The sequence below is a fragment of the Rattus rattus genome, chromosome X, assembly GCF_011064425.1.
Source record: "Rattus rattus isolate New Zealand chromosome X, Rrattus_CSIRO_v1, whole genome shotgun sequence".
NCBI lineage: Eukaryota > Metazoa > Chordata > Mammalia > Rodentia > Muridae > Rattus > Rattus rattus.
Window position 1 is genome coordinate 20,321,451 of NC_046172.1, and position 25,119 is coordinate 20,346,569.

Consider the following 25,119-nt stretch of genomic DNA (forward strand, 5'->3'; position numbering starts at 1 on the left):
TACCTATGAGGTCAGAGTCCAGGGTCAGTCCATGTATAGTCTTTTTGGTAGTGGCTTAGTCCCTGGAAGCTCTGGTTGCTTGGCATTGTTGTACATATGAGCACCCCATTTGTAAAAAGCCAGAAGCTAGCAGGAATTTATACTGTTTAAAATCATACAGTTTCTTTTTTTTATCTTTATTAACTTGAGTATTTCCTATTTACATTTCGATTGTTATTCCCTTTCCCGGTTTCCGGGCCAACATCCTCCTAAACCTCCCTCCCTTCTAGATTGGTGTCCCCCCCCATCCTCCCCCATTACTGCCTCCCCAACAATCTCACCACTGGGGTCCAGCCTTGATGGACCAAGGGCTTCCCTTCCACTGGTGCTCTTACTAAGCTATTCATTGCTACCTATGAGGTTGGAGCCTAGGGTCAGTCCATGTATATATAGTCTTTGGGTAGTGGCTTAGTTCCTGGAAGCTCTGGTTGCTTGGCATTGTTGGTCATATGGGGTCTAAAGCCCCTTCAAGCTCTTCCAGTCCTTTCTCTGATTCCTTCAACGGGGGTCCCATTCTCAGTTCAGTGGTTTGCTGCTGGCATTCTCCTATGTATTTGCTGTATTCTGGCTGTGTCTCTCAGGAGAGATCTACATCAGGTTCCTGTCGGCCTGCACTTCTTTGCTTCATCCATTTTATTTAATTGGGTGGCTGTATATGTATGGGCCACATGTGGGGCAGACTCTGAATGGGTGTTCCTTCTGCCTCTGTTCTAATCTTTGCCTCCCTATTCCCTGCCAAGGGTATCCTTGTTCCCCTTTTAAAGAAGGACTGAAGCATTCGCATTTTGATCATCCCTCTTGAGTTTCATGTGTTGTGTGCATCTAGGGTAATTCAAGCATTTGGGCTAATAGCCACTTATCAATGAGTGCATACCATGTGTGTTTTTCTGTGATTGGGTTACCTCACTCAGGATAATATTTTCTAGTGCATTCCATTTGCCTACGAATTTCATAAAGTCGTTGTTTTTGATAGCTGAGTAATATTCCATTGTGTAGATGTACCACATTTTCTGTATCCATTCCTCTGTTGAAGGGCATCTGGGTTCTTTCCAGCTTCTGGCTATTATAAATAAGGCTGCGATGAACATAGTGGAGCACGTGTCTTTTTTATATGTTGGGGCATCTTTTGGGTATATGCCCAAGAGAGGTATAGCTGGATCCTCAGGCAGTTCAATGTACAATTTTCTGAGGAACCTCCAGACTGATTCCAGAATGGTTGTACCAGTCTGCAACCCCACCAACAATGGAGGAGTGTTCTTCTTTCTCCGCATCCTCGCCAGCATTTGCTGTCACCTGAGTTTTTGATCTTAGCCATTCTCACTGGTGTGAGGTGAAATCTCAGGGTTGTTTTGATTTGCATTTCCCTGATGACTAAAGATGTTGAACATTTCTTTAGGTGTTTCTCAGCCATTCGGCATTCCTCAGCTGTGAATTCTTTGTTTAGCTCTGAACTCCATTTTTTAATGGAGTTCTTTGTCTCCCTGCGGTCCAACTTCTTGAGTTCTTTGTATATTTTGGATATAAGGCCTCTATCTGTTGTAGGATTGGTGAGTCGTTTCCAATGTGTTGGTTGCCCGTTTTGTCCAACCACATTGTCCTTTGCCTTACAGAAGCTTTGCAGTTTTATTGAGATCCCATTTGTCGATTCTTGATCTTAGGAGCATGCCATTGGTGTTTTGTTCAGAAAATTTTCTCCAGTGCCCATGTATTCGAGATGCTTCCCCACTTTTTCTTCTATTAGTTTGAGTGTGTCTGGTTTAATGTGGAGGTCCTTGATCCAGTTGGACTTAAGCTTTGTACAGGGTGATAAGCATGGATCGATCTGCATTCTTCTACATATTGACCTCCAGTTGAACCAGCACCATTTGCTGAAAATGCTATCTTGTTTTCCATTGGATGGTTTTGGCTCCTTTGTCAAAAATCAAGTGACCATAGGTGTGTGGGTTCATTTCTGGGTCTTCAATTCTATTCCACTGGTCTATCTGTCTGTCTCTGTACCAATACCATGCAGTTTTTTTATCACTATTGCTCTGTAATACTGCTTGAGTTCAGGGATAGTGATTCCCCCTGAAGTCCTTTTATTGTTGAGGATAGTTTCAGCTATCCTGGGTTTTTTGTTATTCCAGATGAATTTGCAAATTGTTCTCTCTAACTCTTTGAAGAATTGGATTGGTATTTTGATGGGGATTGCATTGAATCTGTAGATAGCTTTTGGCAGAATGGCCATTTTTACTATATTAATCCTGCCAATCCATGAGCATGGGAGATCTTTCCATCTTCTGAGGTCTTCTTCAATTTCTTTCTTCAGAGTCTTGAAGTTCTTGTTGTACAAATCTTTTACTTGCTTGGTTAAAGTCACACCGAGGTACTTTATATTATTTGGGTCTATTATGAAGGGTGTCGTTTCCCTAATTTCTTTCTCGGTTTGTTTCTCTTTTGTGTAGAGGAAGGCTACTGATTTATTTGAGTTAATTTTATACCCAGCCACTTTGCTGAAGTTGTTTATCAGCTTTAGTTGTTCTCTGGTGGAACTTTTGGGATAACTTAAATATATAATCATACAGTTTCTTTAAGCATAAATGTAATGTAATTTCCATCATAAACTCTTCCATCATGGGCTAGAAAATCTTACATTTCAACTTTATCTTACTGTAGCTGAGTGACTTTAAACAAGATATTTATCATCTCTCGAACTTTAATATCTTTGCTTGGGCTACAAATGTGGGCATAATCATCATACCTTTTAGCTGATTTTCTCACATGTTGTAATGTCTATACACCTACATATGTATCTATATCAAACAATTCTGTGGTATACTACTGTATTTAACTTATTGTGATGTTTAACATCCTTGCAATTGAATGGTTGAGATTTTTATTTTAAATCTTATACTAAAATTGTGTGTTTTTGAAAAGGAATGCACAGCACAGTTCAGTGTTTTACATAACCTTAAAATTACTAAAACTATAAAGATGTAGAATAGTCCCATCAACTTAAAAATATCCTCTTGCTTCTGTGCTGCTATTCAGTCCACTCTGACCATCTTTTACAAGCTGGCAATGACTAATCTAGCTTAAATGTTGTATAAACAGAATCAGGCAGCAGTAACCTTTTCTGTATGTCTTCTTTGACTTTCTGATATCTATTTGAAATTCACCCATACTCTTACATTTACTAACAATTAATTACATATTTATTGATTGGTACTCCACAGAACATATACTTTATTGATGGACCAATTGTTTATTATGGATAAAAAAACAGCCGATATTTATACAACATTTATTGTTTGACTTAATTTGGACTCACTTGTGAGGAGTAGGAGTAATAATGGGATGTTTCCTTTTATAACACATTTAAAAAATATTTTTCAATATGAGCATACAATTTTGCATCTTTACCAATAGCATATAAGAATTACTCCTCCATACCCTTGCAAGCAGTTGATACTACATACAACTGCCCCCTGTATACACAATTGTTTCTGAAGTTTATCTTTCAGCCATTTTCTAATGACACCAAATTTTGTTTAATGTTTACATCTGCATAAGTTGGGGATTTAGCTCAGTGGTAGAGTGCTTGCCTCACATTTTGTAATTTCATATTTTTGAAACTTCAGTGTGGTTATTTTATGATTTCTCTTTTAAGAACTCCTGTCTAGGTACAGATCCAAAAAGAAAAGAACTTCTATCTTTTTTTTTTTTGTATTTTCATTTAACTCATGGGATATAGCTATAAAGAGTACTTTAAAGTCTTGACCTTTCCAACATCAGAGTTATTTTGTAGTTTAATCCTATTAATTATGTCTTTTTCCTATATTTTGGTAAAATTTTCCTTGTTATTGTTAAATAAGATATTTAAAATATTTTATCATTTATTCTGGGTCTTCTTATTGTACTATGGAGAAGTTTTCTTTATCTCATTTTTTAAAAAGATCTCTCTGGGTAATTGTCTTTGTTCCTTAAAGTTTCAAGCCTTCTTTTTTTCAAAAGACAGAGTTAGTTTTAATAAAGGATTAATATATATGAGGATGGAAATTTCCAATCCAACAATGCTCACTCAGAGGAAAAATAGTACAAAGAAAAGTTTGAAGATACAGAGATTCTTCAAAAGCCCAAGTGATAACTTAGGCATGAATTTTCAATAGGCCTAACAGAACATAAACAGAAGTCGATTTTGCTAAATATGGAATCTTAAGCAGGCATAGGTAAAGTATGACCCCTTTTAAAATGCAGTGTGTCTCTTTAGCAATTGAAGGGACAGCAGTCCTCAAAAATTATGTCTGACCATATGGAACATTATTTAGATAGTAAATTCTCACCCCAGATTTCCTTTGTCAAATATGGATATATCTCAGTATCTCATATAAAAGACAATAACATGGGTTACTTCAGTATGATTTATCTCATGACCACTTAGTAGACAGCATAGGACCATGGTTGACATCTAAGTTCATTTTAAATTCTCAAAGCCTGCCATGCAGCTATGGGTCTGTTCCATACTTTTGCTGCCCATGAAGTCTCCTGAAATAAAGGCACTAAATTAAATTGTATTGTTCTTCTCAAACCTTTGGTATGCAGACACTAAGTTAGACCAGTAACATACAGCCCAACTGAGAGGATTGCCATGCAGAACCGGTGGGATACTTTCCTAAGCATTTTTCTTTCTATTCTGGAATGTACATACACTTTGTCCCATATGAATCCCTTTCTTTGCTTTTTTAAAATAAGATGTATGAGGTTTCTGTCAGAATTTCAGTCATTTGTGTGGCAACCCCACCTTGCAGTTACTCCTTTAGAGAAAACTTGTCAAAGTAAGAAAGAAAAATTAGGAAACTTATTCCTGTATGGGTTGTTCTTTCGAATTTCTGCTTATAATCATATTTTGCTTTGTGTGTATCTTCTAGCCAATGTAAGAACCTAACATGTTTTTAGAGATTTTATTAATAATTAGCCATAATGTATTTGCTATATTTACTTATTATTTTTGACACAGAGTGGCACTATGGAGTTTACTTAGTCTGTACTGCTCCCCAACCATATTGCCAATCCAAATGCATTTTCTTGCTTCAGCCACAAAAGTGCTAGGATTTCAGGTAAACATTACCAAGTGGCTCCTGCCAGGATTAGATATGTGTACTGCCAATGTTGGCTTTTAGTTTTTCTGTATTGTCTTTGAGAAAGTCAAGATACTCATTTATTCCAGTAGAACAATAGAAGAGTTTTAAAGGTAATGTGTTAATGATTGTGGTACTTTAAATGTCTCGGGTTTTATGTTACAAATATGTATTTTGCTAACCTTCTCATTTACAGCCTTCAACAAGAAGGCAGTTGGTTATTAGAGTTTTCTGAACATTTTAGATACAAGACACTAGATGGAGTAGCATAGACAAGAAAACAGAGACCCAAAGCCTGCGAAATGCCACCAGTGTGATGTGCTTGCAGGCAGCCTGTTCAGAGGCATGTGAATCAATAGCAGAGCTTACAGTTGAGCTCAGCATGACTGCTATACTCTTTTCTAATCTCTGCTTTCCTTAGCTTTTGGATTTTCCAACGAGTTTATCTGAGATGAATTAACTGGGGTAGGGGCATGGATGAGTACTTACAGCATCTGTCTCTCCCCAGAAATAATCAAGGAGAAATGTCAAAAGCACTGGATTGAGAACAGTGTACCAGTTTCCATTTTTCTATGATCTTGCCTCAGAGTCACTGAAGCCTGGTACATAAGTTCATGTGGCTAGCAGACTTGGCTGGTCATAATGGGGACTCATTTTCACATACTTTATTGTTCCTCATCACATTTCTAAGAATCTGAGTGTAAACAGGAAAGTTGGCCAGTGGTTCTCTTGGCCAATACTCCAATTCTCATCACTTTACTAGAACGAATAACAGTGCAGGGAAAAGCCCATAATGCACTATGGAAGAGTTGTCCACTTTTAGTCATATCATTCCTTTCATCATCACTTGTTCAATGAAGATGTGAACAGAGATCATGAAACATATTTTAGAAGATCAATAATTGCTAAGCCATTGGTAAGTGAGCCGATGAAGGCAAGTGAATGGACTCAGAACCACCTCAAAAGGGAAGAGTTTAAAGAAGTTGGAACACAGTGTGGAACAAGAAAAAACACATTTCAGGCTATAATGCTCACATTGTTTGCATCTCTGCAGATCATTAAATCTCAAAAGAAATAGAAAATTCATTTTATCTTGTGTACCCAAAGGCCAGAGCTAATATGCCAGGATAATATGCATGCACAAGGTTGTGGAGCAGGGAGAATGGGAAAGCCTGTAAAAACTGTTCCAGCCCTAATTCAAGGTCTTCAAGGAGAAAATGAAAGGTTTCTTAAGCATGTACTTGAAGTTAAACTAGAAAATAAAGGTTACTATGAACATACTTATAAACATCATAAACACAGTAATCATTTGCTAATTGGCTAATCTTTGTTCTTTCAGATATGTGCTAGAGGGAAATAATGCAGGATTTGGTCCAATGTGTTATTTACTAATTAGAGCATCAATGAGCATTAATGATTACATGCACATATATATGTGTTTATACAACATACGTATGTTTGAGTCACTTCAGGCTACTGAATCACTTCCAATACTACAGCAAATTTGCAAAGGGAAAATATAATAAATTACCTTTTATTTCAGAGTTATAGTGGAAGGAAATTAAGTTCCCTGAACAAATGAAAATGAGACAAAATCATCTCTAAGCCATGTGAAAAGCCTTTCTTGTCTTTTATTAATGAATATTTCCCATTTATACCTATTGAGAAAACCACAATTTTAGTACAATTAACCGTACTTATGTTCATTCAAATGAAATTGTAAATCCACACCATTGTTCCTTCACACAGAGGAGCTGGAGTTCCAGGTGAATACTGTCCTCTGAGACTGGAACACGGACTTCAGACTTCTGTGTGATTCTGAGCAGCTGGTCCTATGAGTGGTCCATGAGATAGTATAAGCTACACCAAAAAGATTGTATAGTGACCACTGAATCTATCTAAACTGGATTACACATAAACTTTTAGGGCCTTAGAGCCATGCTGAGATAATTGCTACCATTCCAATTTTTCTAGATGGTAAAGTAGGAACATAGGAGTTCAATAAGAAAAATGCCTCTGGGTCCTGCTAAGACTGAACCCCCAGTGAACTAGACTGTTGGGGGGAGGGCGGCAATGGGGGGAGGGTGGGGAGGGGAATACCCATAAGGAAGGGGGAGGGAAGGGATGTTTGCTCGAACCGGAAAGGAATAACACTCGAAATGTATATAAAGAAATATTCAAGAAATAAAAAAAAAAAAAAAAAGAAAAAATGCCTCCGAGAGTTCTGTTAGATCCTAAATTTCAACCCAGCTAGTCACTATGTTATCCTTCTGCAGGTTTGATGTATTCTCAGGTACCTTGCTTCAAGGATGCTCTAGATTCTTAGCCAAAAAATGAGACAAACTGTTTGAGTATTGGGACCCTGTGTAGAATACTAGAGAAAATATCTCCGTTTGCCCCTGCTTCTTTATTTGCATTTCTGTGGTGTAAACAAATATCCTGGCTCCACAGCCCACTGCATGAGTCATCTCTGTTGAAAACACATAACCTCTCTCTCTCTCTCTCTCTCTCTCTCTCTCTCTCTCTCTCTCTCTCTCTCTTTTGCTTTCTTGCTTTCTCTCACTCTTTGTATTATCCCCACTCTTGAATTCTCTATGTAGTTTTCTTTTCTCTTATCAGTTATAGAGCTCAAGCCTTTAAATCCAGGCCAGACTCTGTCAGTGCCACAATGATTCCAGAGTCCCTTTGAATTAGAGCACCTTCTTGTCATGCCACTCCTCTACTGTATTATTGAGAACTTAATTGGCCTTGGGAGCATTAGAAGTAGGAAATGCTGATGGGGGAACTTTCTTTTTCACTTTATATTAAATATCCATGTCTATCATAAAGACAGCTTTGGAAAGTTTCTCTCTCTCTCTCTCTCTCTCTCTCTCTCTCTCTCTCGTGCGTGCGTGCGTGTGTGTGTGTGTGTGTGTGTGTGTGTGTGTGTGTGTGCGCGAGGGCGCGTAAGATGAGTCCTTTGTTGGAATTCTCCATAACTCACAAATTTACAGTTATATTAGTGCAAACTTTTTTTTGAGATTTTAAAAATGGCCTGCTCAATGTTGGATTAAAGTGTGATTGTATTCTAGTTTGTTAATTAATCTATTTTGGTTAATGTTGTTATGCATAAGGAAATTAGAAATCACTGTGCCATAACATATATGCAAATATATTTGCTTTACCAGCCAATGAATCTCTCATGACACACTTTCAAGAATTACATCATTGGTTCGTAGACATAGTCTCTGCTGATCCAAGTACAGAAATAGCTTAAAGCACAGACTGTGCTCAGAATGAGAGCCCAACTGTTTAAAATATAGCTCTATTCTCAGAGTCATGATTTTGTTGATTAAGCTTGGGAGTAAATTGTGTCTTTTGGTAAATTGATTGTAGTGCTGGTTATTATTAAATGAAGTTTATAAACTCTCATGGAAATGGAATGATTTTTGGATGAGTGCAGTGGCTTTGATCACATGGAACACACCAGTGCCCTGGGAGAGGCACATACTACAGTAAGTCTTAGGGATGACTTGGACAAGTGAGAAATCAATTCACAAGTAAGGAATGAAGATAGAAAGAATATTTGGATCATATGCCATGGCTGTGTGTATAGAGTTAATATGATGCAGATGCAAAAGGGTGTTTTTATGCTTACCAATTGCAGAAAAGAAATACTAACATAGACTTCAAAATGTGGCCCACTTATATACACATGTCAGATCTTGTATAAGACTCATTTATATTATCTCTCTTGCACATCAACTTGTGTCACCTATATTGGGCCAGAGTGGGACATTAGTTATGGCAATTATGAGGTTTTTAGCAGGTTGAGATGGGTTTGACTGAACTACAGTAGGCTAGAGTGGTTTATGCTGTATTTGAGACAAGCTTCTATGAAATATCTAGTTGGGTTTCAATAACATGAGCAGAACTGTTCTAAGTAGAAGAAAAACTCAGTAAAGGCAGGTAGGTCTCTAAGTTTGAGGCCAGCTCAGTCTTCAGAAGAAGTTCCAGAATAGCCAGGGATGCACAGAGAAACTCTGTCTCAAAAGAAACCCAAAGAAAATAAATGAAATAAATAATAAAATTTAAAAAGAAAACAGGGATGGTGTCCACCAGAAGGCAGAAAAGGAACCAGATATCACAAAAAGAAAATTGATGTATAGTATATAATGTTACATCAGCGAGTTCCAAACCTCTGTTACTTGACTCAACAGACTTTCTCTTTAGTTAACAAAGTCCATTGTGGACAGACTTTTATGGCTGCACAGTTGTTCTCCTTGGGCTCATCATCCTAGACTGTTCAGGCTGGTGGTAGCACCACACTAGTGAGAATTTGTTTTCATGCTCATTACAGAGTAGAGGGTCTAGTATCAGACATTAATTGTTCTAGTAACTCACTATATCTTCCTATAACTGTAACCATTTACTTTTCTCCTCCCTGCTTTGGTTTTGAGGGAAGTGGGGGATACTACCATCCTGTGTTCCAGATGTGGAAGAGCGTTAGATTTTAGATTATTTTAATTGACCACAAGTAACGGTAAGTCATTGTTAGAGCCCAACAGGTGGAGATATCAGGGGCCTTTTTAACAGCTTCCTATGTTTGTGAATTCTATCATCTTTAGTGTTATGTAAAATGATAGAAATTATATTTGGACCTAACATGTACACTGCAAAGGAATAACATATATGAGACAGGTATTTTTTGGGGGGAGGGGTATATGTGGTAGTGTTAGATGCCCCTCCTCAGAAAGAGCATGCTGGTTGCAGTCCAGAGCCTATCTGCATTGCACCTTCTGACCTAAGGAGACACTGGTTCATGATACATTTTTCTACTTTATTTCACTCAGATGCAGTGACTGAAGTGAAGACAGATATCTATGTGACCAGTTTTGGCCCTGTGTCAGACACTGATATGGTAAGTATAGTTCCTGAAAAGGAAAAGAGAAAGATGATTCAGTGGGTGAAAGAAAACAAATTGCCATTTTCCATAGCAGAACCCTAGTTTTTTTCCTAAGATGATATCTTGTCCCATGGACTTCTCACTAGCATATTTATTTGACAATTTTACTTTTTCCATGCGTACTTCATCTATATCCATAAACTATACTTAGCCACACAGATATACCTGTTTCTTTCTTCCATATCTTTAAAAATTGGCTTAGTTCTCTATCAGCAATTATCTGTCTCGTCACATTTTTTGGCACCATACATATTTGTCTAAACAGATCATTTGAAGAAAGTGATGTGATAGTTACTATTGTCGGTCAAGTAACCAGTAGAACCGTCCAAGAAGTTTGTTCCATCACTGAGGACATCAATGAACCAAGTATACCAGAGTTGGGATCTAAATCATTTTCAAATGTTTGTCCTTTTATAGATGTGGGCAGAGGGAGAGCTACAATCAGCCCCCAAACAGTAGGCACTGTATAAATATCCACTGTACGTCTACTTTTAATGTGGCATGCCCAGCCTTTATTGTGGGTACTGAGGATCTGAACTCACGTCCTCTGGTGCAAGCACTTTAGTAAACTATCTCTCAGCCCTAAGAAAATTTAACGTTAAAATTAAATTTTAATGCATTTTCTCTTAAAATGCACACACACACACACACACACACACTCACACGCACACACATACCACATTTACTCATTGCCACTCATTTATCACCAGCCACAAATGCATTCATGTAAATGAACATGCATAGCCCAATCACACATAGACTCTTCACAGCTGGTGTACGATCTTAAACAACCCATAGGCACATACACCTGCAAACAGCTATCTGAACTCAGAGATGCCAATGACACATACACACAGTCTCTTCGCCTGGCTTGTTTCTTTCTTTTTTCCAAGTCTGGTTATTTCACGTGTTTATATCCTTCAAAAGGATTAAGTTAAAGCAGTAGAATGTATGGATCTTTCCTGGTCAGGAGGAAATGCTTGGGACAAACGAAGTCAATGTTCTTTTTTTGTTTATTTTTCAGAGCTGGGGACCGAACCCAGGGCTCTACCACTGAGCTAAATCCCCAACCCTGTCAATGTTCTTTTAGCAGCACTTTCAACCCTTCTTAAGGCTATATAGTCCATCTGAGTGAAAAGCACATTGCTGTTGCTTTTAAAAGATCTACTCTCTGTGTTCTTGTGCAACAGTTGATCCCCATCTGACTGTGGTGATAAGTTGCAGCAAGAACCTTAGCAGGACAACAACAGAGTACATGAAAAAGTAAATGAAATTTAATTCAGAGTACAAAAAATGAGTTGGAAACTGGGTGTAATTGGGATTTTATAGACATCATGATTGAACAGGTCATGATAACTCTGTAATAAATGGGGTGAAATAATACATGGCTTCTCAGTAGTAATATCAACACTGTGAGACACCAAAAGATTTTGCCCCAATTTGAGTGAATTGAGGCCATGTGCCTTTCTGTAACCATCTACGATTAGGAGTGATTAGGCCATTTTCATGATCAGATTTATGGGAAGGTGGCACAAAGGTGGCCATGACAGACAGAATGGCTTAGTGAAAAGGCACTTTCAGATTGGGCCTGTCTAACCCTTTACAGTGAAAAACAGATCTTGACAGATGGAAAAATTCCTCATGGTATCCCAAGATCTCTTTGTAAAGTTAGGTATTGTTGTTACTGTTGCATAATCTGTTTTCTTTCTTAATTTTTTGTTTTATATATTTTAATTAAAATATAGTTACATCACTATTCCATTCTCTTTCTTCCATTTCTGCCTTTCCTAACCCCTTCCTCCAACTCCTTCCATGTGACCTTCCCCACTCTCATATTGATAGCCTCTTCTTCCCCAATTATGATCGTTAAGATCTTTTGAATTGCAGTGTCCATTGTGGAGGCGGAGGAACTGTTAAATAGGAAAGTTTAGATGTTAGTTTTAAGTGTTGCTCACCCTTTCCTGAAGGATGCTTTGATGTTTGAAACTCACAAAGTAAGGTACCAAGTACCAGCTAGAAATCTTCGACTGAAAAATTTCCTGGCAAATGAAAAGTGCATCTAAGTAATGATGCAAGTAAGTAATATAGTCAGAGAACTGACCACCTAGCTTACTGGGACAAAATCCGGAAGGCTGAGGAAAGGGGATCCATATAAGATATTATAGTCATAATTCTTTTTTTTTTAAGATTTATTTATTTATTATATATAAGTACACTGTAGCTGTCTTCAGATACACCAGAAGAGGGCATCGGATCTCTTTACAGATGGTTGTGAGCCACCATGTGGTTGCTGGGAATTGAACTCATGACCTCTGGAAGAGCAGTTGGGTGCTCTTAACCACACTGAGCCATCTCTCCAGCCCGTCATAATTCTTGATAATAAATTCAAGTAATATATATTCTGATTTGACAAATGCTTATGGAAATTGTGCAAAGATATCAAAACTTTTAGATATCGCAAAGAAAAAGTGGTCATTAAGAAGAAAACAAAAGTTCAGGGAAGGGTTACTTTATTGGTAGTGGTATATGAAATCCAGTCCTTCCTAGCATTGCAAAGAAGGTATGTCCACTTACGCTCCTTCCTTACTAGTGGCAAGGATCACAGTGGATTGACAGTGACTCTCATTTCATCGCCATAAGTATATTTTCAGATGTAAGCAAGAAAGGTCTATATTCTTCCTAGGAGTCCATGATCAGTTCTCTCCTGGGGTTTGTGTAACATGCATAGCCAGGCCACATGCATATACTTAGAAGACCATTTTAAGAGCCATACACCAGTGAAAGAGTTCTGTGGATTAGCATATGCATAATATCTCCAAATGTGTAACGATGGAGAGAATGGAAATGGAAGAAAGAATTCAAAATTGGAAAAATGAAAAAACTTTCACTTTAATTCATTTGCGTTGGCTGTAGGACCCCACATTTTGCTAAATAGGCACAAGCCTTGCAAGACTTTTTTCTGGTGCTTGCTTTGACATGGCATTTTCAAGGCTTGAAGCCCATATAGCAAAAGTATTAAATGCCTTTCCCAGGGGGAAAACTTAGTCTTATTATCTGGCAGATTTGATTTAAGTGCTTCAGAAAACATCAGAATTTATTTGTCAATTTGGAGGCAACTATCCTTAGAGAATATGTAAGGGCTCAATTTGCAAGGAAGTAATTGATGGCATTTATAGAACGGTTAGGTCAAAATCTGATTGCTTTTGGTCAAAGGTTGTGGGATACCTAAGGAACAAATAGTTATTGTCTGATATTTCTCCAGCAGCTTTCATTCTGGATTAAGATCTATAAAAATAGATGTATATAACCTAACTTTTAAAACTGATTAAGTAAATTAATGGGAATATCCTTAAATATGTCATATTATTAAAAATAACTATTAAATACAGATAAAAAGTCCTTTGTACAAAACATTGAAAGCAATTCCTTTAGATACATTTAATTCTAATTAAGTTAACCACTACCAATTATTCTAATATCCACTTTCCTTCCTTTCATCAATTCTCTTGTTTGTGTGAATTTAGGCTGCTTCTTATTTTAAAGTAGTAAACATAATGACACAATAAAATTGGACAAACATCCAGTGAGCATATTTGAGTTTCTTTAGGGTATTTACTTACATATAAACTTTGCCATTCATACGATCTTTGTACGTTTAACAGTTTCAGATCAAATACTTTTTTTGATGTGCCAATTTACAATGCCACTATTTGTGAACAATGGTTCCATTTCTACAAATTTTCTTGTTTCAAATTGTCACACTGTATATTTGATACTTTTATGAATATGAAATAAACCTAATTGATTATAGTCACATAAGGGTTAAGAATGTTTTCAAACTGTGATACCATCCCTGTAACAAAATTTCACAAATATTCTATTTCCTTGTGTTGTTACTTTTAAAAAAGTATTTCTTACATTTATTCACATGGAGTCAGTTCTCTCTCTCTACCTTGTAGCTCCCAGGAATCAAAGTTGAGTCATCAAGCTTGGTGTCAAATGTCATTCTCCTCTGAACCATTGTGCTGGCTCCCATTTTGCCACTTTTTTTAAAAAATTAATTTATTTTTTATTTAAAACAGATTCTTCTCTCATATAACACACCCTGACCACAGTTTCCTGTCACTTTTGCCATTTTTAAATTGAGATTATTTTTTATGATTGCTTTCACATGTATGAGCGTGCACCTCTCTCTGTCTCTGTCTCTCTGTCTCTCTGTCTCTTTGTCTGTCTCTCTGTCTGTCTCTCTGTCTGTCTCTCTCTCTTTGTGTGTGTGTGTGTGTGTGTGTGTGTGTGTGTGAGAGAGAGAGAGAGAGAGAGAGAGAGAGAGAGAGAGAGAGTTTGCACATGTGTGTATGTTCACAAGCACATTCAGTTAACTGATGATTTCTAAGTCGTGATACTGATTCTGGGTTCAAGAAATGAGGAACATTCGGTATTGATTATTAATTTTAAAAGGTAAGACTCATAATCATGTGATTTCCTACAAAGGCCAGATGACAGATAATTCTGAGTAGAGAATACAGTACACATCTACTTGATATCCCATTCTTTCTTTCAGGATGCATTTTATTTTAAAAAAATTTAAGGGATGCATGTTTATTTATGAACATGATCAAAAATGTGCAACTTCCCTTTGACCTATATTAAGATGATTTCCCTCCTCTAATCTTTGTGTTTATTTGCATTAATCCATAATCCAATTTTAGACTATTTTTACATTCATTGGAAAAATTAAGCTTGCCTTGTTGTAATATTTTGATTCATTTTTTTAGTTTGTTATACTATGGTTTTATGCATAGCCTAAGATCACAGGTGTTCATGAATTCAAATGCTGCTCAGTTTTGCTGCTCCTTTTGTCCAGCCCATGAATACTTTTAGGCATGTGTAATTGAAAGAAGATCTTAACTGACTTCCTTGCCTCTGTTTTTATTTAATATTTAATGTACATATAAGTTATAGTGTGATAATTCACCACATACATATGCTGTGCAATAATCAAATCAAACCCAATTTTAATTCCTTACCACCTGCTTTATTGATGATTCATTGGTGCCCTTTCCACAATGATTCTATATTTCTTTTTCTTCACTAAATTTGTGAGAAGTTTTAAAACTAATAGTGTTTTCAAGGTGACCTTTGCCTACCTGCCTGCCTGCCTGTCATCTGTCTGTCTTACTTGCACTATTTCTCTGTGTTTTCTATTTAATTTTGCTCTTGTGTGAGTTGTCCCTTTCTTTACTTATTTTGGATGTGTTCTGTGATCCTTCCAGAAGCTTAAGGTACTTTCGAACATTGATTTTTCTTTTTCTCATGACTGTCTTAAATCTTCTGTAACAATATCATTCCAAGTGCCATTTTAGAAAGCCAAAGCAAGAATTTATATGTAAACATTTATCATTTTAAATCAGAGGTAAGTATCCTTTCTAATAGCTCATTTTTTTTCTGGCAGTTTAGTATGTGTTAAATTGACAAGTCTATGTGTATTCATTAGTCCATGCTTGGTTATTGGGTTTTAATTTTTTAAGAATAAATTATAAATTTGACTAGTCTTTTATTGATTGATAAATTATGTGTTTGTTGATTTTACATACAATTTAGTTTTTGACTTATGAATTTCAATTATATATTGTTAATACATGTAGAATAGAGATATATTTTAAGTGTTATGAAAAATAAGAAATGAATGGATTTTTAAATCTTAATTTGTTTCAAGAATGTCATACATGAATACTATATTTACATAATTTCCCCTATATTCATCCCTAAGCTCCTCTCATGTTCCCTCATTCCCTCTTAAATTTATTATATTTTCCTTAATTGTACGCACACATATACACATATAAACACAATGTATACATACATACACACACACACACACACACACACACACATATATATATATATATATATAACTCACTGAATCTATATAGTGTTGCTCAAATATGTTTGTGTGTGTGTGTGTATGTGTGTGTATATGTATGTGTGGGATAAGTGTTAAACACTTGAGATCAGATAACCTATCAGGTGGCCTCTCCCTGAACAAAAAGTATAAAATAGACTCAAGAAAATGGAAACAGCACATGCTGGTGAGGATGTGGAGAAAGAGAAACACTCCTCTATTGTTGGTGGGATTGCAAGCTGGTACAACCACTCTGGAAATCAGTCTGGAGGTTCCTCAGAAAATTGGACATTGCACTACCTGAGGAAACCAGCTATCCCACTCCTGGGCATATACCCAAAAGATGCCCCAACATATAACAAAGACACATGCTCTATTATGTTCATAGCAGCCTTATTTATAATAGCCAGAAGCTGGAAAGAACCCAGATGCCCTTCAACAGAGGAATGGATACAGAAAATGTGGTACATCTACACAATGGAATATTACTCAGCTATCAAAAACAACGACTTTATGAAATTCGTAGGCAAATGGTCGGAACTGGAAAATATCATCCTGAGTGAGGTAACCCAATCACAGAAAGACATACATGGTATGCACTCATTGATAAGTGGCTATTAGCCCAAAGCTCGAATTACCCAAGATATAATCCACAGACCTCATGAAGCTCAAGAAGAAGAAGAAAGACAAAAGTGTGGATGCTTCAGTACTTCTCAGAAGAACAAAATACTCACAGGAGGAAATATAGGGACAAAGTTTGGAGCAGTGACTAAAGGAAAGGCCAGAGACTGCCACACATGGGGATCCATTCCACATGCAGTCACCAAACCCAGACACTATTGTGAATCCCAAGAAATGCATGCTGACAGGAACCTGATATGGATGTCTCTTGAGAAGCTCTGCCAGAGCCTTACTGATACAGATGAGGATGCTCACAGCCAACCATTGGACTGAGAAAGGGGTTCCCAATTAGGAGCTGGAGAAGGGACTGAAGGAGCTGAAGGTGTTTGCCACCACATAGGAAAAACAACAATATCAACCAATCAGACCACTCCAGAGCTTCCAGAGTCTAAACCACCAACCAAAGAATATATATAGAGGGACACATGGCTTCAGCTGCATATGTAGCAGAGGATGGCCTTGTCGGGTACAAATGGAAGGAGAAGCACTTGGTCCTGCCAATGCTGGACACCCAGCGTAGGGGAATGTCAAGGCGGGGAAATGGGAGGAAGTGGGTGTATGGGTGCACCCACATGTAGGCAGGAGTGGGGGACAGCATAGGGGGGTTCCAGAGGGGAAACTAGGAAAGGGAATAGCATTTGAAACGCAAATAAAGAAAATATCCAATAAACAAAAAGGGAAAAGGAAAGAAAAAGAAAATAGAAACATCTCCCATACTCACAATTAGCAGAATTAATATTGTGAAAATAACAAATACCTAAATCATTCTATGGATTCAATGTATTCGTGATTAGAGTCACCACACATTTCTCATAGAATTAGATAAAAAATCCTAAAATTCATATTGAACGCCAAAAGACCCCAGAAAGCCAATGCCATGACAAACAATATGAACAATATTGGAAGGATTCACATTCCCAGCTCTGTTATTCCTAATAGGATGACCAAGGAATGTCTCTGATGTAGTGGTTTTCAAAAGACTTGTGTTTTCTACTTGAGATGCTTCTTTAAAAAAATCTAGAATGATTCATTATTGAAAGGCAAAAGTGCTTATTACATAGTCCATATTCTGTGTACTGTGTATTTTTGATCATCTCAGTAACATCTGTTGTAATATTTTATGTCTTCTGAGATTTACCCTATTTTCATAGAATTGAAAAACTTGTTTTCCCTACTTTTAGTTTATATTCTTTCAATTACATTCATGAGTAATTACCTTAAATATTAGTATATATCCTTGACAATCGAATGATGTCTTTTTCTGTCTCCACACACCTTCCAAATCTTTTTCTTTAATTCTAGGGTTGTTCTTTTTTTTTTTTTTTTTATTAACTTGAGTATTTCTTATATACATTTCGATGTTATTCCTTTCGGTTTCCGGCAAACATCCCTTCTCTCCCCCTTCCTTATGGTGTTCCTCCCCACCTCCCCCCCATTGCTGCCATCCCCCACAGTCTAGTTCACTGGGGGTTCAGTCTTAGCAGGACCCAGGGCTTCCCTTCCACTGGTGCTCTTACTAGGATATTCATTGCTACCTATGGGTCAGAGTCCAGGGTCAGTCCATGTATAGTCTTTAGGTAGTGGCTTAGTCCCTGGAAGCTCTGGTTTGCTTGGCATTGTTGTTCATATGGGGTCTCAAGCCCCTTCAAGCTCTTCCAGTTCTTTCTCTGATTCCTTCAACGGGGGTCCCGTTCTCAGTTCAGTGGTTTGCTGCTGGCATTCGCCTCTGTATTTGCTGTATTCTGGCTGTGTCTCTCAGGATCGATCTACATCCGGCTCCTGTCGGTCTGCACTTCTTTGCTTCATCCATCTTGTCTAATTGGGTGGCTGTATATGTATGGGCCACATGTGGGGCAGGCTCTGAATGGGTGTTCCTTCTGTGTCTGTTTTAATCTTTGCCTCTCAATTCCCTGCCAAGGGTATTCTTCTTCCCCTTTTAAAGAAGGACTGAAGCATTCACATTTTGATCATCCGTCTTGAGTTTCATTTGTTCTAGGCATCTAGGGTAATTCAAGCATTTGGGCTAATAGCCACTTATCAATGAGTGCATACTATGTATATCTTTCTGTGATTGGGTTAGCTCACTCAGGATGATATTTTCCAGTTCCAACCATTTGCCTACGATTTCATAAACTCATTGTTTTTGATAGCTGAGTAATATTCCATTGTATAGATGTACCACATTTTCTGTATCCATTCCTCTGTTGAAGGGCATCTGGGTTCTTTCCAGCTTCTGGCTATTATAAATAAGGCTGCGATGAACATAGTGGAGCATGTGTCTTTGTTGTATGTTGGGGCATCTTTTGGGTATATGCCCAGGAGAGGTATAGCTGGGTCCTCAGGTAGTTCAATGTCCAATTTTCTGAGGAACCTCCAGACTGATTTCCAGAATGGTTGTACCAGTCTGCAATCCCACCAACAATGGAGGAGGTTCCTCTTTCCATCCTCACCAGCATCTGCTGTCACCTGAGTTCTTGATCTTAGCCATTCTCACTGGTGTGAGGTGAAATCTCAGGGTTGTTTTGATTTGCATTTCCCTTATGACTAAAGATGTTGAACATTTCTTTAGGTGTTTCTCAGCCATTTGAGACTAGAACAACTTAAATGGCAGGAGGTACTAAAACATGTGAGGTAATACAGTCTCATAAGATTTGGAAGGTGTCTTCATAATAGACCCAAATAATATAAAGTACCTCGGTGTGACTTTAACCAAGCAAGTAAAAGATCTGTACAATAAGAACTTCAAGACACTGAGGAAAGAAATTGAAGAAGACCTCAGAAGATGGAAAGATCTCCCATGCTCATGGATTGGCAGGATTAATATAGTAAAAATGGCCATTTTACCAAAAGCGATCTACAGATTCAATGCAATCCCCATCAAAATACCAATCCAATTCTTCAAAGAGTTAGACAGAACAATTTGCAAATTCATCTGGAATAACAAAAAACCCAGGATAGCTAAAACTATCCTCAACAATAAAAGGACTTCAGGGGGAATCACTATCCCTGAACTCAAGCAGTATTACAGAGCAATAGTGATAAAAACTGCATGGTATTGGTACAGAGACAGACAGATAGACCAATGGAACAGAATTGAAGACCCAGAAATGAATCCACACACCTATGGTCACTTGATTTTTGACAAAGGAGCCAAAACCATCCAATGGAAAAAAGATAGCATTTTCAGCAAATGGTGCTGGTTCAACTGGAGGTCAACATGTAGAAGAATGCAGATCGATCCATGCTTATCACCCTGTACAAAGCTTAAGTCCAAGTGGATCAAGGACCTCCACATCAAACCAGACACACTCAAACTAATAGAAGAAAAACTAGGGAAGCATCTGGAACACATGGGCACTGGAAAAAATTTCCTGAACAAAACACCAATGGCTTACGCTCTAAGATCAAGAATCGACAAATGGGATCTCATAAAACTGCAAAGCTTCTGTAAGGCAAAGGACACTGTGGTTAGGACAAAACGGAAACCAACAGATTGGGAAAAGATCTTTACCAATCCTACAACAGATAGAGGCCTTATATCCAAAATATACAAAGAACTCAAGAAGTTAGGGACCACAGGGGACAAATAACCCTATTAAAAAATGGGGTTCAGAGCTAAACAAAGAATTCACAGCTGAGAATGCCGAATGGCTGAGAAACACCCAAAGAAATGTTCAACATCTTTAGTCATAAGGGAAATGCAAATCAAAACAACCCTGAGATTCCACCTCACACCAGTGAGACTGGCTAAGATCAAAAACTCAGGTGACAGCAGATGCTGGCGAGGATGTGGAGAAAGAGGAACACTCCTCCATTGTTGGTGGGATTGCAAACTGGTACAACTATTCTGGAAATCAGTCTGGAGGTTCCTCAGAAAATTGGACATTGAACTGCCTGAGGATCCAGCTATACCTCTCTTGGGCATATACCCAAAAGATGCCCCAACATACAAAAAAGACAAGTGCTCCACTATGTTCATCGCAGCCTTATTTATAATAGCCAGAAGCTGGAAAGAACCCAGATGCCCTTCAACAGAGGAATGGATACAGAAAATGTGGTACATCTATACATTGGAATATTACTCAGCTATCAAAAACAATGACTTTATGAAATTCGTAGGCAAATGGATGGAACTTGAACTTTTCCCTTTTATCCATTTTTAAATGTTAGGAAAGATTAAGCCTCTTATTTGCCACTATTTATCTTTATAAAATGTAAACTGAACAGGTTTTCCTTATATATACACTAGTTCATTAGTTTCTCTTTAGTAATATCAAACCTACTACCAATTAAAGTTTTATTCAGGTCACTCTTTCTTCTATAGTATGTTTTTCACAGTTCTTTTTATTTCTGTCCTCCTTAACATTTGTGATTTTAACAGCACATTTTTCTTAATCTCTATTTAGTAATTATATTGCATGAAGTCTTTGGAGTGAGTCTAATTTTGTTATATGTTGTAGCAGATACTGACCATTGTCTTAGGTGTTTTGTTGCATATTACAATATTCTTTTCATTGAGAATTCATTTATAGTGTACAGAGGGGCTTTGTCACACTTCATCTTTCCTCAGAATTTGAGACCAATTTTTATGTTAGTTTCTCAATATTAAAGTTTTAGATTAACCTGACATTGTCTATTCCTTTTAACATCAATTCAAGAATAGATGAGGTCAAATTTCAATAGAAATAGCTTTTCTTTCCCACTACCCCTTCCCTTTTGAACTTTTTGCTACGGGCTGATTCTACCTTGCTAATTTTATCTAGTTCACCCCCTTTGCTAAGGTTGGGGCATTTCAAGATTGTGGCTTTATATGGGAGTCTAGTTCTAGTTTATAGATGGTCAGAGTCCCAGTTTATACCTGTTGTCCCAATTATTTATAAAGCCTCTTGATTCTCAAAGGTGTTCCAGTTCAGGCACCAATTTTAGGTTCTCCCCATTCTTTAGCAAGGATGTGAATGGGATGCTGGGGGCATAAAAGATAAGTCTGTTTAATTTATAGAGTTCTCGGAGATTAAAGACACACACTAAACATACATTAAACAATACATGTCAGGGAAGAGTTATTTAAAGTATGATTAGAAGCAGTTAGTAGTTTAGATTTTCACATATGTCTAGCTGCTATTTCATTGTTTAACCTGTCTAGTTAAAGGATATCTCTGTGCTTTTTGGTCCTTTTTGTTTAATTTTAATTTTTTTTTAGAATTGGTAAAATTCAAAAATTGAATTAAAGGTATTTAGTAAAACTATATTTAGCACTCTGCCAGTTACCAAATATAACTCATATAATAATTTTAAAAAGCACAATTTTAAAGTTTTAATAAAATTCAATAAAAAGCACCTAAAGTCTATATCTTTTAAAAATCAAAGTGAGTTTTAATCCACATAGCCTTTGAATGTTTAAATTTATTGAAACTTTTGGTTCTTATGCTTTATGGCTATCTATAAGGCATACTCATTTTATGTGAAGAATTCTTTTCTTTTCAACTGTAATGACTTTTTAAAAAGTTTTATTTTTAGAATAATTTTTTCACAAAATAAATATGATAAGATAAAACAAAACCATCACATCAAATTTTGACAGAAAAAAGCCCTAATAGTAGACATAAGAATCAGAGACCCATTTGTTTATACACCCAAGAATTCCATAAATACACTAAATTAGAAGCCTTAATATATATGTAGAGGATCTGGTACAGAACTGTGTAAGTCCTGTGCCATGGTTTCTCATGAACCTTGTTCTCTTGGTATCCTCCATCTTTTTACCAACCCCCCCCTCCACTTCCTGGATTCTTTGAGCTCTCAGAGGAGAAGGGATTTTCTTTTGAATTTGGTTTTTAACCAAAACCAAGCAAGGTTTTTGTTATAGTCTGTAATTAGATGTAGGGGTTTTCATTTTCAGTGAGTCTCTTGCTTTAAAAAAAAAAACTGACCAGAAATTGTAGGTCATGTTCTTGGCCTGTACTTTTGCTGTGACATATTAAGCCAGTAAGATTTTAGAATTTTGCTAGCTGAGTTGTGATAGCTTGAGGATTTTTTTCCATTTAAACAGTAGCAAACTCACAAACACCACCTAGCGTATTTGTTTGAGTTAGTGGAGGACTACCCTATTTTTCTAAACCCCTTTTTACAGAAACACATTTATGGGGTAGTGGGGTAGTCCAATTTTCTTCCAGGATTAGAGGTAGATGTTACACTCATTGGGGGTCCATTCCATTTGTGGCACTATTGCTTCCAGGAATATCACACCCAGTATTCTAGATTTCCTGCCAACTTGGCCAGTAATGTTGCATATGCCAGGAGAATTCTAGATTTGGAGATCATGTTCAAGAGAAAAATTTTTTTAAAAAGAAAGAAAGAAAGAAAGAAAGAAAGAAAGAAAGAAAGAAAGAAAGAAAGAAAGAAAGAAAGAGAGAGAGAGAAAGAAAGATCTCTTCACTCTCCTTGGTGAAGAGATCACTTTATATGCATGAGGACTTGTTTGGATCTCCTGAATACATACAAAAAGCTGGAGCTCAGACTCAGATGAAATTTGTATTTAAATATATGTTTTGCTTTTTTGGTAACAAGTGTAATGACCTCTAATGTTTATATGAGATCATTCATAAATAAAGACAAAGAAGTTTTTTTTTTTAACTAGTGTTGTCATAGCAAAAAGAAGAAAAGTCTTTTGCTCAACTTGTATTATACGTATGGGGTGACTTTTAAAGTAAAATGTGTTATAAACACACACATACACACAATATGTAATTGATTAATATGGCAATGATTTTCAATCATTATCATTTATCATACTTACTAGTAAGTACTTCCAATAGACTCCTCTATCACAGGAAACATTTCAGTTAAGATTTGCCAAAGGTATTGTTTATCCTTATCATCTTCCTACTAAAACTTTGTTTCACTCTTTCTTTCTCGCTCTCTCTGTTCTAGGAATATACTATTGATGTGTTTTTTAGACAGACATGGCATGATGAAAGACTGAAATTTGATGGACCAATGAAGATCCTTCCACTGAACAATCTTCTGGCTAGTAAGATATGGACTCCAGATACCTTCTTCCACAACGGTAAAAAATCAGTGGCTCACAATATGACCACACCCAACAAACTGCTCAGACTGGTAGACAATGGGACCCTCCTCTATACAATGAGGTAAGAGAGTGATAACCCCTACACAGAGTATAGTGGAGCTAGGACTTAAATTGCAAGTTGTGGATTTTAGGATATACACTGAAAATTTCTTTGGTTTATCATATTAAATGCTTTCTTTCATAACAGTTGCCGTGGTCATACCATCTCTTCATAGCAATAGAACAGTGACTAAGAAAAATGTCATGGCATTTTGACGTCAAAGAAGATTATTTTGGAAGCATGTGCAATATAATATTCTTTGCTCTAACAAAGAAAGTTTCCTGGTTTTTGTTCTTACTTTTATTATTTTTGGATAGCTTCACTGTTATCAGTTTATATTTCCTGACTCTTCTGCCCATATTAATGATTATAAATTTTGAGTTATTGAGATAACCTGTACCTAACAGGTGTAAACCTTCAATTACAGATTCATCCAGAATTATAAACCTCTACTGCCGTAGTCCAGGTGGATTCTTCTACCATAGAAGCTGGCAACAGACATTTATAGTTTATATTTGATGCTACTTTGTGGGCATGAAGAATGCAAAAGTCATGGGATTATGCAGGCTTCATCTAAGATTTCAAAGGAAAGACAAGGAGGCTTGGAGATAAATAGCAAGATCAAATTCCCTGGGAGCAACCCTGAGAGAGAGTTATGTGTATCTGTGAGAGTAAAGCTGAAAATGCAGAAATTTAGACATGCCAGGAAAATGCAATGTCTGCTGAGGAAAGCTGCTGGAAATGACTAGAGCCAGACCAAAGTAACCGTATAGGCTGTAACTGGAAAATCCTAAGAATCATGGCTGCCTAAGTCCTTTCTGGTCCTGGGATTCTAAACACAGAGGTATAGAATTTAATTTACTCCCTATTGAGTTTTAGTCTTTTCATACACCAGATATCTCCTATCCATGTTTCTATTCCTCCTGTTTTGAAATAGAAATGTTTAATATGTGTCATTTTACATTGGAAGACTTTTTTTTCATCTTAAATGAGGTCAGAGTTAAGGGTTTGTGTTGAGTATCAGTAAAGAATTTGGTCCTTTCCTCAGTGTTCAAACACAAGGGAAAGAATTGATGTAGTTTGGATGAAAGAGAAATGTATAGTGTTAGATGGAATTATATATGATCTTGCCATAACTTTATTCAGAATTTACATATGGCTTGAGGAGATATGTTTGAGTATCAAAGTTAACAAACATGGCCTTTGGTTAAATAAACTTGATTGCTATCTTTTAGAGATTGGAGAGTGCCTGGTAGAGTGGTAAAGCACACCTCTGTGTATGGACCAAGTATTCTTCAAAAAATG

At 36.9% G+C, this 25,119-nt stretch overlaps 1 protein-coding gene across 1 annotated transcript in view; it reads left to right on the top strand.

Annotated features, from left to right (window-relative positions):
* Positions 1-23,967, top strand: part of LOC116889041 (gamma-aminobutyric acid receptor subunit alpha-3-like) — a 176,149-nt gene extending 152,182 nt beyond the window's left edge. The window contains exons 2-3 of the mRNA XM_032890235.1: positions 9,989-10,056; positions 23,615-23,967. Of these exons, the coding sequence (XP_032746126.1) occupies positions 9,989-10,056; positions 23,615-23,839 (293 nt within the window). The 3' untranslated portion in view covers positions 23,840-23,967. The remainder of the gene's footprint in view (positions 1-9,988; positions 10,057-23,614) is intronic.
* The last annotated feature ends 1,152 nt before the right edge of the window (positions 23,968-25,119 follow it).